This window comes from Octopus bimaculoides, chromosome 10 (genome assembly GCF_001194135.2).
Source record: "Octopus bimaculoides isolate UCB-OBI-ISO-001 chromosome 10, ASM119413v2, whole genome shotgun sequence".
In the NCBI taxonomy this organism is placed as follows: domain Eukaryota; kingdom Metazoa; phylum Mollusca; class Cephalopoda; order Octopoda; family Octopodidae; genus Octopus; species Octopus bimaculoides.
The window spans coordinates 17,801,020-17,816,379 of record NC_068990.1 but is presented as its reverse complement, the minus strand read 5'-3'; the positions used below and the strand labels follow the sequence as shown (position 1 = coordinate 17,816,379).

The 15,360-nt window shown below is 35.6% G+C and overlaps 1 protein-coding gene across 5 annotated transcripts in view; it reads right to left on the bottom strand.

Annotated features, from left to right (window-relative positions):
• The window catches only part of LOC106883985 (golgin subfamily A member 1), a 74,896-nt gene that overhangs the window by 17,090 nt on the left and 42,446 nt on the right, over positions 1 to 15,360 (bottom strand). For 4 of the 5 annotated variants that reach the window (XM_052971065.1, XM_052971066.1, XM_014935145.2 and 1 more), the window contains 9 exons: positions 14,302 to 14,366; positions 13,427 to 13,555; positions 11,915 to 12,063; positions 9,874 to 9,985; positions 7,973 to 8,068; positions 7,038 to 7,166; positions 6,085 to 6,180; positions 5,378 to 5,473; positions 1,311 to 1,406 (listed from right to left, as the gene is read on the bottom strand). In XM_052971065.1, coding sequence (XP_052827025.1) covers positions 1,311 to 1,406; positions 5,378 to 5,473; positions 6,085 to 6,180; positions 7,038 to 7,166; positions 7,973 to 8,068; positions 9,874 to 9,985; positions 11,915 to 12,063; positions 13,427 to 13,555; positions 14,302 to 14,366 — 968 coding nt within the window. The remainder of the gene's footprint in view (positions 1 to 1,310; positions 1,407 to 5,377; positions 5,474 to 6,084; positions 6,181 to 7,037; positions 7,167 to 7,972; positions 8,069 to 9,873; positions 9,986 to 11,914; positions 12,064 to 13,426; positions 13,556 to 14,301; positions 14,367 to 15,360) is intronic. The other variant, XM_052971067.1, reaches the window with a different exon arrangement.

Here is a 15,360-nt window from a genome sequence, read left to right as displayed (position 1 = left end):
AGGCTCCAGTACAAATATAGGAGTGTATCTGTATTCAGAGAGGGGCATGTGGGGATGGGTGAGTATGTATGTAAAAGTGAATAGAATGTGGAAGTGTAGTGGTGTAGATTAGTGTATGTGTGTGTGTGTGTGTGTGTGTACACGTGCGTAATTGTTAGATGTTTGTGAAGTAGTGGGAATTGAGTGTGAGGCAAAAGGGAATGTTTAGAGTGATAGAAGTCTGTGAGACATTGTACCGTGGGAGTAAGGTATGGACAAAAGAAGCTGAATGATAGAAAAGATGTCAGTTCAGGGAGAGAAGAGAAAAATGAATTACAATAGAGAACACTGGGGAAAAGTGAGAGAGAAATGATTCTGTGAGAGAAGAAAAGGTACTTAAAATTATACATTAGTGAAAAGCCCAGGGAGGTGGGAAGAAACGTCCTAAGGATGGTGAGAGACTATTAAAGAAATTTAATTAAGTGAGGCATATTGAAAGGCAAGAAGAATGTGACATATGTGTGCGTGTCAATGTAATATGTTTTATCATGGGAGAAAGAAAAAAAAAGATTTTCTTTTATTGCTTATTGCATTTACTATTTCACTACACCTTGTACAAATGAATTAGTCTGTTTTCTAGTAGAGTTTTAGATTATTCTTTTTACATCCGTTTTTCTATGCTCACATGGGTTAAATAAATGCATTGTTGAGGCACTGTTTTACAGTTGGATGCTTGTCCCACAGAGAATGTTTCCGGTTACTTTTGGGTGCCCCTCGTAATTGTGGTATTGTTTGTAAATAAATGTGTTCATTTTTCGACTTTTCATGATAGCATGAGTTAGATGAATATACTTGTGAAGCATTGCTTCGCAGTAAAATGCCATTGACTGTTTATCAAAATTAATATTCTAATAATTTATTTTCTAATCATTCACTTTAGAAATGGCAGGCTTGCATAACGAGCCAACAAAGAAAACTTTGCAAGAAATAGCAGCCAAATCTTTGTCAACACACTCACCATTTCACATACATGTTCCAATACTGGCATGAGTTAGATGGTTTTACAGGATCCAATGGGTCCAAAGACTACATTGTACTCTTAATGTCTGCTTAGGCATGGTTTCTATGGCCGGATGCACTTTCTAACAACAACCATTTTACAGCATGTACTGGGAGCCTTTTTTATGGTACCAGCATAAAAAGTAAAAGATACAAAGGACATTGTAGTCTATACTAGAAGACAAGATGGTCACAACTGGATTATCCTTGATCATATCCTTAAGAACAAGGATGACTTGGGGCTAAACAACAACAGAGTGATATAAACATACCTCCTTCTCATGTAAAACATCCTTTTGAGTGGCAAGGTCCCAGTTCTCTGATACTCTCTTTTCTGCATCATCTAGTTTCATTTGCAGATCTTCAATCTACAAGAAAACAAAACAATAAATCTAAACATACATAAATAAAATCACAAAACAAACCCTTTTGTTATTATACTTCAAATGAAATACACCATCTTTATTTCAATTGATTTTTAAAATAATGAAGAATTTAGTAAAATAAGTTTATCATTATTAACTCTCACTTTTTTTCTTTTTTACTATATTCCTGCTGAAATATACTATCATCATCATTTAACATCCGTCTTCCACACTAGCAGGAGTTGGACAATTTGACAGGTGGTGGCCGGCCAGAGGACTACACCACACTTCCCTCTCTGTTTCGGCATAATTTTTACGGCTAATTGCCCTTCCAAATGCCAACCACTTTACTATATTTCAATTAAAATAATGAAAAATTGAGAAAAATAACTGTCATTATTAAGCTGATGCTTGGAACATAAATTAGCTTGAAATTTTGAAGGAAGGTTTTAGTTTAGACATCATAAAATCGAGGGCAGCCTCAGGCAGGTTTGTTTCAAAAAGGTTAAATCATACCTTACCATCATTGGATAATGTAATCTGGGGCTTTAATATGTTTAAATATACAGAAAAAAAAAAAAAAATGACTGGATGGTCATGGCTGGCATCCCTTTAAACAGAGGCCTGCTTTATTATATCTCTTAAACTACACTGCATTTGTTTCAATTAAATTTGAAAATAATGAAGAATTAGGTAACTCATTATTAAGTAAATGTTTGGAACATAAATTAACATGAACTTTTAATTTTAAATCAGTAGATTTTTCACACTGACCTAAAACGGTCTCAGGTAGGTGGGTATCAAAAGGGTTAATAAGATTATTGACCTCATTTTTCAAGATTAACATATTTTAATATTTGCATCTCTATTACATTTGATTGATTAGGTCACCAATCATCCTCATCTGTTTTATACATGAATGAGTTTATAGGAATCTTTGTTTCCAAACAAAGAATAATAACACTCTTACTAGCAAGGCCACAGATGCATTTATGATTACTATTACAGTTCTACATTATTTATATTTATCTTTCAGTAAAGGTAGCCATATTGAACTGCCTTTTTTTTTATTTCATTTCTTTCACTTTATCAAAGAAGGAAGGTCAGTAGCCACGACATTACAAACTGATAAGAGTAAAGTATAAATTTATTGGTCACTGCAGCAGGAAGTTACAGATCAATATACTGGAGCTTACCTCAGATCTGAAATCTAATGTGAATGTTTGAAACAGAGGTCTCTGCTAAAGGTATCTAGATAGGGGTGAGGGTTTAAATCAGGTGATGAATTAAGTATAGTGAATGCAAGATTAACTGCCTGGGCTGTCAACAAAATTATATATATATATATATATACATACATATATACATGCATGCATACACACACATGCATATACACACATATTTCAAGGCATTCTGATCTGATGTTCTTGAAGTTCCAATCTACCACCTTAGATTGGTTATTTTTTTCTTATTGACTCTGAAAGGATAAAATGCAAAGTTGATCCTGGTGGGATTTGAACTCAGAGTGTGGAGAGTTGGACCAAATACAATGGAACATTCTGTCCAACGTTAACAATTCTACTGTCACACAATCTTTTAACAATCCATGATCCAAATTAATCCTGCATCTCAAAACAACTCCCTACAATCATATCCTGAGGACTTAAAAAATGAAGAACAGGTGAAATAATTATTTACATTATTTACAATTGACGGATATTTGTACTCATCTTGTTTGTTATTAACACGTTTTGGCTGATATACCCTCCAGCCTTCATCAGGTGTCTTGGGGAAATTTCGAACCTGGGTTCTCATTGCTAAGGTATTTTTCGATGTTATTATTATTATTATTCAGGTCACTGCCTGGAATTGAACTCGGAATCTTGGGGTTAGTAGCCCGCGCTCTTAACCACTATGCCATATGCCCGTGGGTGAAATAATGCAGGACTTGATAGACTCATCATCATTTAACGGCCGTTGCCCATGCTGACATCGGTCAAACGGTTTGACTGGGCTGGCACGCTGGAAGGCTGCACCAGACCCCAGTCTGATTTGGCATGGTTTTCTATGGCTGGATGCCCTTCCTAACACCAACCACCCCGAGAGTGCCACCAGCACGGATGCCATTTGCATGACACCAGTATCTGCCATGACTGCGATTTTGCTCAGCTCAGTGGGTCTTCTTCTCAAGCACGACATCATGCCAAAGGTCTTGGTCATTGCCTCGTAAAAGCAAGATGGGATGGTCACAGATAAAATACCTCTGACAATACATCTGCCAAATCAGAAGATCCCAATATAAGTTAAACCAATTCTTACATACTTCATTTGATTAATCTGAAGAGAGTGAACTGCCAAGATCAAAGAGCATTGGTTTTCTATTATGGTCCACAAGTAACCAAGTGAAAGAAAAATCAAGGCAGGATGAGATAATTTCTATTGATTTCAACAAAACTTTAGACTTTCTAATGAGCAAAATACTTCCCTAACCCCCTCAGATACATGTCTCATTAACATTGGTAATTTAATAAGAAAAGTATTTCTAGCTAAATACTGTTTATAAAAATGAGGAGTACACTTGGTCTTTTGTTCAAATCAGCTAAAACAAATATTTTAAAAATAATAAAATTTGAATTAGTGTTAATACAATGCAGGGAATATAAAAAAACGTTAACTAAGATTAATTTGACAAGGAAAAAAAAAAAACTAGTGATTAATATTTTCTTTCTTTTCAACATGGGAGACAACTGTACACTTATGACCTCATCAATGAAACAGCTTTCACTATGCTCACCAACGTATGATGAAAAGGCTAAGTAAAAAGCATAAGAGTATATGTTAGTTGAAATAGGAAAATAGTGTGGACGAAGTCTTGATCATGCTAAAAGAAGAACTACAACAATGGTGTAATCTATTGGAGAGAAATGAGATACCTACCTAATAGTGTGGATCCCTATGTACGATGAATTGGTATACTGTAGCCAGCACAAGCAACTCATGAGAACCTAAGTCTGATTCCAATAGCAAAGTGAACAAAGATATTTGAGTAGAGGAACAGAATCATCTCTTGACCCACAAAGAAAGTGGAACTCTACACTACAAGCCAAGAAGAAATACTGGTAAATTTCATCAGTTGTACAGTATCACTGCTGCTGTTTCCAGCATGAAGTTGTTTCAACCTTGTGATACCTGTTTAAAGCTAGGCAAGCTGAGCCATTTCAGAGCAAGATCCTTAACTCAGACACATTAGTGACATGATGATACAAACCAACAATCTCTTTGGGTCAATAATGACACTTCTACATGGTCATTCAATCTGCTAAGAATAGCAGTCAAATTTTCCTCAAATCATACCTTATCTCTTTAAAAAATGAAGTTATTAGATAATGTAGTCCTAGATATATTACACCAGAAACAATTGCTGGCAAGCTTCTAATTCAAGGCCTGTTCAGTCGGGGCTGATCTAGGCTAAACAACAACCAGCACTGCTAGCTTCTTGGCCAGCAGCCCAGTATTTTATAAACTCAAACATTCATGCTCTCTCTCTCTCTCTCTCTCTCTCATTTAATAATATGGTAGTGTTACTCAGGTTGCTCCATCAAAATGGTTAGCAACAAGAAGGTATAATCATCACCATCATTGTCATCATCATTTTACATCTGCTTTTTTTTTTCTCCATGCTGGCATGGATTGGACAGGTTTTTACAGCTGGATGCGCTTCCTGTTGCCAACCCTTTTAGTTACCTCTAAGGACATGCAGGGATGCTGTATTTCCATTTTAGAATGGAGATACACATCTAAATCATAAAACCAACTAAAAGCCACATGCAACTTAAAGCAGCATTTACAAGACAACTATAAAGATTTTATACAGCAAATCTAACCCAGCATGAATAAGCCAAAAAAAAAAATGTATATCACAAAAACCAATGATGATGATGATGATGAAGATAATGATGATGGTGATGATATACCTGTTTGTGCAGATTTATCTTTTCTAAATTAGCTGCCTGTTGACTTCCACTTAATTCTTCACTGTCTTCTATAATCTTCGCATTCAGATGGGAGATCTGAGAATTGAAGAAAAAACAATTTCGAATGAACGAAAATGATCTTTTTTTTAAAAAAAAGAAACCACAACAAAACTCAATTTCTATTAATTGTGTGTTAAATATACCACCAGTAGCCATCCATCAGAATTTCCCACACGCTCCCTTTCTTGAACCAACAAACAAGGTTCAACAAGAGGTAGTTTTTCATTCAGCAAAAGGAATAACCTAGCAGCCTATATACAATTTTGGGATCATGATCACTTTTGAAGGGGTTACAATCAGAGTCAAGACTTTTCGAGTACTGCTCAACATAGATTCTGAGGCAACTAGAAACAGAAGTCAAATCTCTCTCACATTACACCCGACCATCAGAAAGTGTGAAGAAAGACATTAGACAATGTAGTTATAAATATGTAACATCTGAAAAAAGATGGGATGAGAAATGCTTTTGATCATAGTTCTGCTTATTCAGGTCTGCCTGGAGGTAAATAAGTTTTCTGATTCAGATATTTTTTTGTTTTGCCAACATAGCTGTAATCTAAAGATCTGGATCATTTATGATTTGCTCGGTTCAAGGCTGACTTGGGCTAAACAACATCATTAAACGACACTATATATTTCAGTCTTACCTGCCCTTCAAGGTGGGTTATCTTGTCACTCCAAGTAAACTTTACTTCCTGCAACTGTTGCCGTGACTCAGACAACTTTTTCTCAAGGCTATCCCTCTAGAAAAAGAAAATACAAACAATTTATCATTAGACAGGTGAATTAGCAGAATCATTAAAGCATCAGACAAAATATTTTGTGGTATTTATAGTTTAATTTTTAAGTTCAAACCCTGCCAAGAACAACTTCGTCTTTCATCATTCTCGGGCTTTATAAAGTGTCAGCTAAGGCTGGAGTCAATTCAATTAAATCACACCACACTCAGCCTTGTGTTGCCTAATTAAACAGCAGTGGATTGGCAGAAGCATAAGAGTAACGAGGGAAGTGCTTTGCATCATTTCTCCCAACTCTTTTTGTTCTGAGTATAACCTTTCTGATACCAGTCTACTCAAGACTGCCCAGTGGTTCTATGATACAAACGATTTTTAAGTGATCTAAATTAAAACCTTTCATCAAAATCTCACAACAATTTATGTTCCTAAACACCATCTTAATGATAGTTATTTTACTAAATTCTTTATTATTTTCAAAATTAATTACAAACAAAAATTGTGTATCACAACAGAAATATGGTAACAAAAAAGATTAAATCCTGTTGACTTTGCCTTTCATCCTTTCAGTGTCAATAAAATAAGTACCAGTTGAACACGGGGGGGGGGTGTAATTGACTTACTCGCTTCCCCAGACTTGGTGGCCTTGTGCCAAAATTTTAAGCCATTATTATTAATTATAATAACAACAATAACAGGAACAAAGTCCTATAACCAACTTAGCCACTATATTTTTTTTTCTTTTTTTTTTTGTATGCCGATTCCTTTCTTCTAAGAGTCCCATGAGATGTGTATGCAAACCTGCAGCATGGCTTAGATGGATCATTGATCAATAGTTTCTTGCCAAAACATAAAATTAAACTTACCTCTGATTGTAAAGCCTTAATTTGATCATTTTCTGACAGACCATGATCATTCAAACGTTGTTCAAGTGTGCTAACCCGTTCTTCTAAATGGACAATTAGGTCATTCTTTTCTTCAATAGTTTTGGTCATCTGAAATGAACATATTGAATGGTTCTGTCATTCTTCAACATTTACAAAGAAACATCCATAAAAAGGGAACCATAGCTACTAAGTCACTTGAGAGCTACCATGACAGTTTTTATAGTGTTGTAAAGCAATGCTAGAATCAGTAGTCAAGGATCCCTTAAATTACATCCTATCATCTTGTAAGAAAAGTTGCAGACACACTGGCTGATGTATTTCAAGACATTATTCTTAACTGAAGGATAGGCTGGTTATGATTGGAGTGCTTTTGATCACGGGTCTGTTCAAATCTGTTGTTTAACCTGAGGTTATATAAATAACAATGACATTGTTTAGTTCCCCACCCCCAACTCAGCTTGGAAAGAGCAAACTTATAACCAAGGACTATCCAACCTAGACCATTCCATTTTTTATTTAGGGAAGAGATGGATATATTATCTAGGACTACATTTTCCTTTATATAGTCACAGGCATGGCTGTGTAAAGAAGTTTGCTTCCCAACCACATGGTTTCTAGTTCAGGCCCACTGTGTACCACCTTGGGCAAGTGTATTCTAATCTAGCCCTGGACCAAAGAGAGTCTAAGAAGCTGGATTACTGAGCACATGGTTAAAATTACAAGTTTAAATGTTACTGCAGTCATTGTTTCATGGATAAAACATCTTTTCATATGGCTGACAACAGGTTCCACCCCTACTTCACAGTTGAGTGATTAGCAATATAAAATGACATCTAAAAAAGAGAAGTTCATCAAACTATATTGAAATATCAAAATTTATAAGACTTGTTTAAATGTTTCAACAGTAAACTTACTTTTGTCTTACATAAATCATAATTTCTTTGTAAAGTCACATGATTGTTTTCTAGTTCGGCAGTTGAAGATTCTAAGCTTGATACATGTTGAGATTTCTGAAATAAGGATATTTTTTAAAATCTTTTATTGCATACATTTGTGAACAATAAAATTGTTAGGGATATGTGAATGCATGTGTATAGACACACATGCATGCATTATGTATGTATGGTTCTGATAAACCAAACCTGGGTTACTCAACCATTTGTGCACCTAACCTGCATCCTCCGTCTCTTCACTGTAACTACAATTATTATATCTCTCTGAACTTGCTGATAGTACACCACCTCACATATCTAATTTCTTCACTGAGCTCATTTCTACTCCATTGTTCATGCATATTAACATTCATTTGGACTCTCTTTTTGAAATTTTCAACAGATTCAGCTATGAGAATTTGGTCATCAATATATAGGAGTACATACTAGGAGTACATACATATATAGGAGGACATACAAAGGCAGAGAGCTGGCAGAAACGTTAGCAGGCCAGGTGAAATGCTTAGCGGTATTTTGTTTGTCTTTACGTTCTGAGTTCAAATTCCGCCGAGGTCGACTTTGCCTTTCATCCTTTCGGAGTAGATAAATTAAGTACCAGTTACGCACTGGGGTCGATGTAATCGACTTAATCCCTTTGTCTGTCTTTGTTTGTCCCCCTTATGTTTAGCCCCTTGTGGGCAAAAAAAAAAAAATTTTTTTTTTAAATAATAATATATAGGAGTACATACTGACAACTGGTCTTGTATTTTGTTACAACCGATTACGAGCAGTAAGGGACCGAAAACAAAGCCCTAATGGATGTCTAAACATTTTACTTATTCTTCCCTTCCCAACAAAAAAATGCAGTGGAAATTCCTCCCAACCCACATTTTCCCTTCAGACATTCGAAAAGGGACATCAATCACATCAGTCCCACTAGTTTGAGAGGGAGGACACTGCAAAGGTTACTTCCAACACCATTCACCTACTTCATCCCAAAAGCCAATGCTAAGAAAATCATGGAAAGATTCCAGCATATAATATATGCAACACAGCACAATATAGAACCTTCCAATGTTCGAACCAAGTAGGAAGTCTATGCAGCTGAACCTGTTAAAATGAGCAGCAAAATCCCTCCCTCAACTTACATCCTATTATCTTTAACAAAAATATAAAATTAAAAAAAGGAAGGACACATTAGGCAAATATACTCCTAAATAAACAGACAAAATGATGGTTGAATACTTTTGAACAGGAGTATTTGTGAAGTTAAATAAATCAACAGTCCAGTGCTGGCATTAAGAATAAATAAATTCTTGCAACCTCTGTCTACCCACCCTTCTTATGCTGCTTCTGTTTCCACTCCCATTCATCCTGTATCTTGAGGGTCCACCCTTAGACCCCATCACCACCATCTTTATCTCTCTTTCCAGTTCCACCCTGATTGCTCCCACCCATTACAGTGTAATGCAAGTAACCATGTGGCTGCTCTACAGCAAGAATCCTGTTCTGGCCTCCTCCTCCTTTCATACTTTAACCACACATCTCCCAGCATAAAAACCACCTCCCTCTCTATTGCACTCCCACTCAATCAAAGAGAATCTCAGTTTTGTGAGCTATATAGCAATTTCATCAGTGCTGGGGCTACAAAAAGAAAAGGGCATTCAGTGCACTCTGTAAAGGGGTGGGCAGTAGTTGTAGAAACCATGCCAAAGCAAACATTGGAACATAACAGAGTCCTCAGACCCAGTGGGCCCTGTTGGGCTGATCAACCAATGCTAGTGTGGAGAACATGAATGTTAAATAATTCTGATGAAAAGCTGATGAATATTGGAAGCCATAGAGACTGAGAGGGATGGAAATGATTTGCAAATGGAACATACCTGTTTCACTGCATATGTCAATTCAATGACTCGTTTTTCAAAGGCTGACTTGTCAATTGTAAGTGTCTCAACAGCTTGTGCTCTTGCTTTACATTCTTCTTTTAATAAATTGCTAATTAGTGAAGAAAGAACAGATTGTTTCAAGACATTTTCATGGATAAACACTAAATATTTTTATACAGTCATACATTTATACACACACACATTTTGGTTCTACATGTAACAAATCATTTAAATAAACGAATAAATGTATGCACGCACACACACACAAATATATGTTGGCAAAAAGTATATGTATGAGAAGATATGGAAGATAAGTAGAGATGAAGATGATTCTAGACATAAAAAAAAAGTAAGTCACAAGAAGTAAAAGGAACACTAAGTTATGTTTTTGACAAAGTAAATGCAATTTGGCATGTCAAAAAACAAACACACACACACAGAAGTATAACATTGATTTCCTGGAACATTTGATTCCAAAGCCATTCCAGATTACTGATTTTTCTGAACCAAGAGTAGTCACCTAGGCCTGCAGAATCTAAATTAAATATTAAATTTACTTAAATAATTAAATGAAATACAGATACCTGTACATTAGTATAAATGAAACAGGTTTATTAACACTGTACTTTGTAAGGTACCAGTAAATTAGTCAGGCAGCTGTGGGGGCTTGTTTCATATTAGGGTTTGTTTCTGAAGCTAGATGCTCTTCCCATATGTACATGGGTCAGCTGTAATTGGTTGATATAGATTTTCTACGACAAGATGTTCCTCCTTTTACCAATCCTCACCTGTGGCCAGGCAGACTTTTCACAGAAGATAGGAAACAAACAACACTGCCTGTACAATGATGCTCATTTACAATCATCACATGATGCCAAGAGTGTACACACAATCACACTCATATACAACTAGCTATTTTAAGTTTTTGTCTAACAAATCCACTTACAAGACTTTGGCTGGCCCAAGGCTATAGTAGAAGACACTTGGCCAAAGTGTGACATAGTAGGACTGAACCTGAAATCAAATGGTTGGGAAGCAAGCTTCTTAACCACACAGCCATGTCTATACTGTATAAAGTGAGTGATGTTGGGAAGAGCACCTAAACACAAACAAACCTAAATATGAAACATACAGGCAAGATATGTTCCGCCAAATCATCTGGGGTGGTGGAGAGCAGAAAGTAGTGCTTTTCAATAAGAATTGGCTAAGGTCATGACAATCCATACCAGCATAGAAAGTGGACATGAAATAACTATGTACTTCACTGGTACTTCATTTTATTGGCCATAAGTTGACCTTGATGGGATTTGAACTCAGAATGTACATTTTTTTTATGCTCTAGCAATTTTGCCACCTCACCACCTTAAATAATAAGAATGACAGTTTCAAATTTAATAAGTCCAGAAATTTTAAGAAGAATTCAGTCAATCAACTGGTAGTTATTTAATCAACCCAGAAAGGATGAGAAGCAAAGTCAACATAAGCAGAATTTGAACTCAATGTAAAAGAGCCACAAGAAATGCTACAAAGCATTTTGTCCAATGTGTTAACATTTCTGCTAGGTCACTACCTTTCGTTTTAAGTTTTGCAGAAGGCCAGCAATTTTAGGGGTTGGGGTTAGTTAATTACCTCAACCCTGGTGCTTATTTCATTATACCCAAAAGGATGAAAGGCAAAGTCAACTTTAGTTGGGTTTAAAATTAGAATACAAAGAATTGGAAAAAATGTCACAAAGCATTTTGTCTGACATGGGCTCCAGCAAGGCCACAAATTTGTCGAGACTGTACTATGGATGAGGATGATAACTTCCATACAGTTACAATCTACCAAATTTCACACAAAAGGCTACAGTAGGAAACTCAATTCTTAAGTACCATGTGGTCGATGAACCCAGAACCAGGTGGTTGTGAAACAAACATCTTATCATGGCTACAGCGGCACTTAAATAATAACCCTGCTCCCCTAATTAATATTTTTTGGTTTATGTTTTGAATAAAAATCAATCAGATGCCAGAGAATTGACAATAACATTACAAACCTTTCAACTGTTAGACTATCAACTTGCTCAAGTAAATAGGCAATTTGGCTTTCCAGTTCATTAGTTTGTTTTTCAGATTCATCGAGCTTTTGGGATTTCTCTTCCAAATCAGCTTGAGTTTTTGATAATTCATTTTCAGCAATCAGAAGCTAAGATAGAAAAGGAGAATAAATTGAGGTGATTAAAAACTGAAACACCTTGGAGCAAATTTCATTAAGTAACTTTAGGGACAGGCTTGGCTGTGTGGTTAAGCAGTTAGCTCTACAGCTGCATGGGTTCAGGTTCAGTCCCACTCCACAGTAACCTGGGCAAGTATCTATAAGAAAAAAATAAAATTTCTCCAAGGTGTCACAGAGTGGGACTGAACCCTAAACCCCATACTTAGGAAGCAAACTACTTAAACCATACAGCCATGCTTGCACCTATATATGGTCATTATTTTATACTTCCCTCTGTTGACTGTTTCAGCCAAAAATACCTGACAGAAATGTATTGCTATGCACCAACATGGAAGCTTCAATGTAATAGGTCAGCCTACTAGAGATAACAGTCAAATATCCTTCAAATCATATTCTACTGCTTGAGAGTGGTGGTGGGAATGCAGGAGAGTGAAAGATTAGATATCGTAACCCAAGACATCCCTAAAGAGAAAGCTGGTCACAGCTGGAACACCTTTGACCATAAGGGCCAACCTGAGATGGAGGAGGATGGAGTGGAGGGTTTCAACCACAGCCAGTACTATGATGCTGTGTTACCATGGTATATTTTATATTTTAAGTAAATGATCGCCTATTTTTATAACCCATAGCTTACCCAACATGACCTTTTGATCAGAGCTAGGTCCCTTATATCTAACAAGTAACTTGCTTAAACTAGAAAATTTCAAAAATCAAAATAACATTTTCATTTACTTAGTAATTATCATTTAACATCTGTCTTCCATGTTAGCATGTGTTGGACAGTTCAACAGAATTTGATAAGTCATAGGACTGTGTTATGCACCAATGTTTTGCTTGGCATGGTTTCTACGGCTGGATGCTTTTCTTAATGCCAATCACATCACAGAGTGTACTGGATGTTTATTTTCATGGTACCATTCCTAGTGAGATCACCTTGCAAGATTAAAAGGATGTAAAGTGACCCCTATAACTGAAGGGGAATAGAAGAGAGTGAGTGCAATTATTCAAGGCAGAGTAATGGATTTATAATTGTGATAGGGTGGTAGTGGGGAAAGTGTATAGCATGGAGAAAGGGAAGGTATTAGTGTCAGGGGTTACTGAAAAAAGGGAGGGAAAAATGGTAAAGTGACAGGGTGGGTGTGTAAAGGGCCAAGGCTATCCTACATCATTGATAAAAACAACTGACCATCCCAGATTCAGTGGTTTCTGAGGTAAAAGTGTATGTGGAGTGGAAAATCAAGAACGCAAATAAATAATGAAAACATGACAATGGAATCTAACTTTTTGATAGTTAGATATAGAGAATGAGGGTAGGAGAGCATAACAACCTTACCAAATGTTTTATTTTAGCCAATTCTTGTGTTGCTAAACCCTGGAATTCATCATTTTCTTCTTCTTGTTTATAAAATTTTTCCTTCAGTTTTTCAACTTCTTCCAACTGACTTCGTAATTCAGCTTTTTCCTGTTCAAGGAGAACAAAAAATATTTTCAGTTTTGAACACAAACTTGACATGAGTGTCAAGAAAAAAATGATGGGATGGTCACAGTTGGAATGACTTTGATTTGCTTATTCAGGATTTGCCTGAGGCTAAACAACAACAATGTAAGGAATCATACCAGACTAGCCTGGCATATCTAGACTGCAGGGTCTAGAGATTGACCGTATGTGGCTAAACAGTCTCTTCCAAGCCTTAAGATTGTTCTCAGCTTTAAACCACTCCTCAACAACAATAAAAAGTAGATTAGCACAATATAGACTCAGTAATGTGGACATGGAGCTTTTATTAGCAACGCAGATAAAAATTTAATTCAGGGTAGATTTCTAAGTAAACTGTTTCGCATAACAGAAGTAACCTAGATTTAAAAACATTATTCTAAACTGCTTTTGATCACGATGTTGTCTGGAATAATTACCAGATAAGATGTGGAGCTTTTTAAGAGATTTGTGTCCTATCCAAAGAAAAATTTACCTCTCTTCTGCTCCATGACCATGAAACTGACTTACAAAAGACCTTTGTGACTTCACATTGTTTTCAAGGATTTGGGGGGGGGGGGGTCTACAGCAAAATTGTAACTTATTACAATAAACAATATAGAAAAGGTTGATTGTAGAGATGGACATTTTCTCTCTATAAAAACCAGATGCAAAACAATAAGGTTTTGCATTTAAACCAGATGGTACAAACAAGATTCTTCATATTCTGTTACCTGAATACTTTCAGATATTGTTTTCTTGTTTTCTTCTTCTAATCTCTGAAGATCTTGCTTTAAACCTGCAATAAATGATTTTAAAGAAATGTTTAAACAATTTTTGAAAAACTAAATGTTTTACCATTATTTCCTTTCTTTATTTACTTATCTATTTTCACAAAATAACTCTAAATAGAACAGATGTGCTTAAACCCAGTAATTTCCTAAATAAACTAGTAATAGAAAAACCAATGGCAAAATACAGTTCAGAGTAACGAACTTCTCAAAATCTCAACCTGGTTATTTAATTAATTCACAATGTAGTAATAGCAAAATGTTTATTAGAAAGAGAATGATATTGAAAACAAAATATGTTAATTCATTTATGATTACTCTATAAACACACACATAGTTGAATTTAAATAACGGACAGTTGCACAATATTTTTATTAGCATTCATAAACACCAGGTAAAAATGGAAGTGTCTAAACAATATTGGTCCAACTATAATTCTATTATGGAAGAAAATATTCCAAAATAATGTGTTGCTCTTAAAGTCACTTTCAATAAATCTCCAGCATGTCAAAAGAAGCAGCTAAAAGGGTTTGTGATCAGAATGGTATTTGGCCATAAAACACTGCTGCGAAAAACCTGTCCAACTTCACCAGTATGGGAAAAGCAGACAGAGAATGATGTAGGCACTGATAATGAGAGCTGCATATTTGTCTTTTGTCACAACAACTGTAACAGTACATTTCTAATTTGAAATCAGATTAACATGAAGAGTAGAAATGAAACAAGGAGGTGATGAATGCTGTAGAATGGAAATGAATTTTTTTTTTTGTTGTTTTTTTTTGTTAATACCCACCCTCAATAAAAAAAGTATTACTTCAAAGGATAAGAAGTCATTAATATGTCCTCCCTTCTACTGGAAGGGAGATTGATCTTCCTCTGATGAATGAATGCCTCTAATTCCCAAGCAGAAAAAAAATTAAACAGTTGATCGTAACACTTGCAACAAATAAATAATGGTTATTAAAAAAAAAAAAATACAAATTAAGGTCAACATATTTTAAC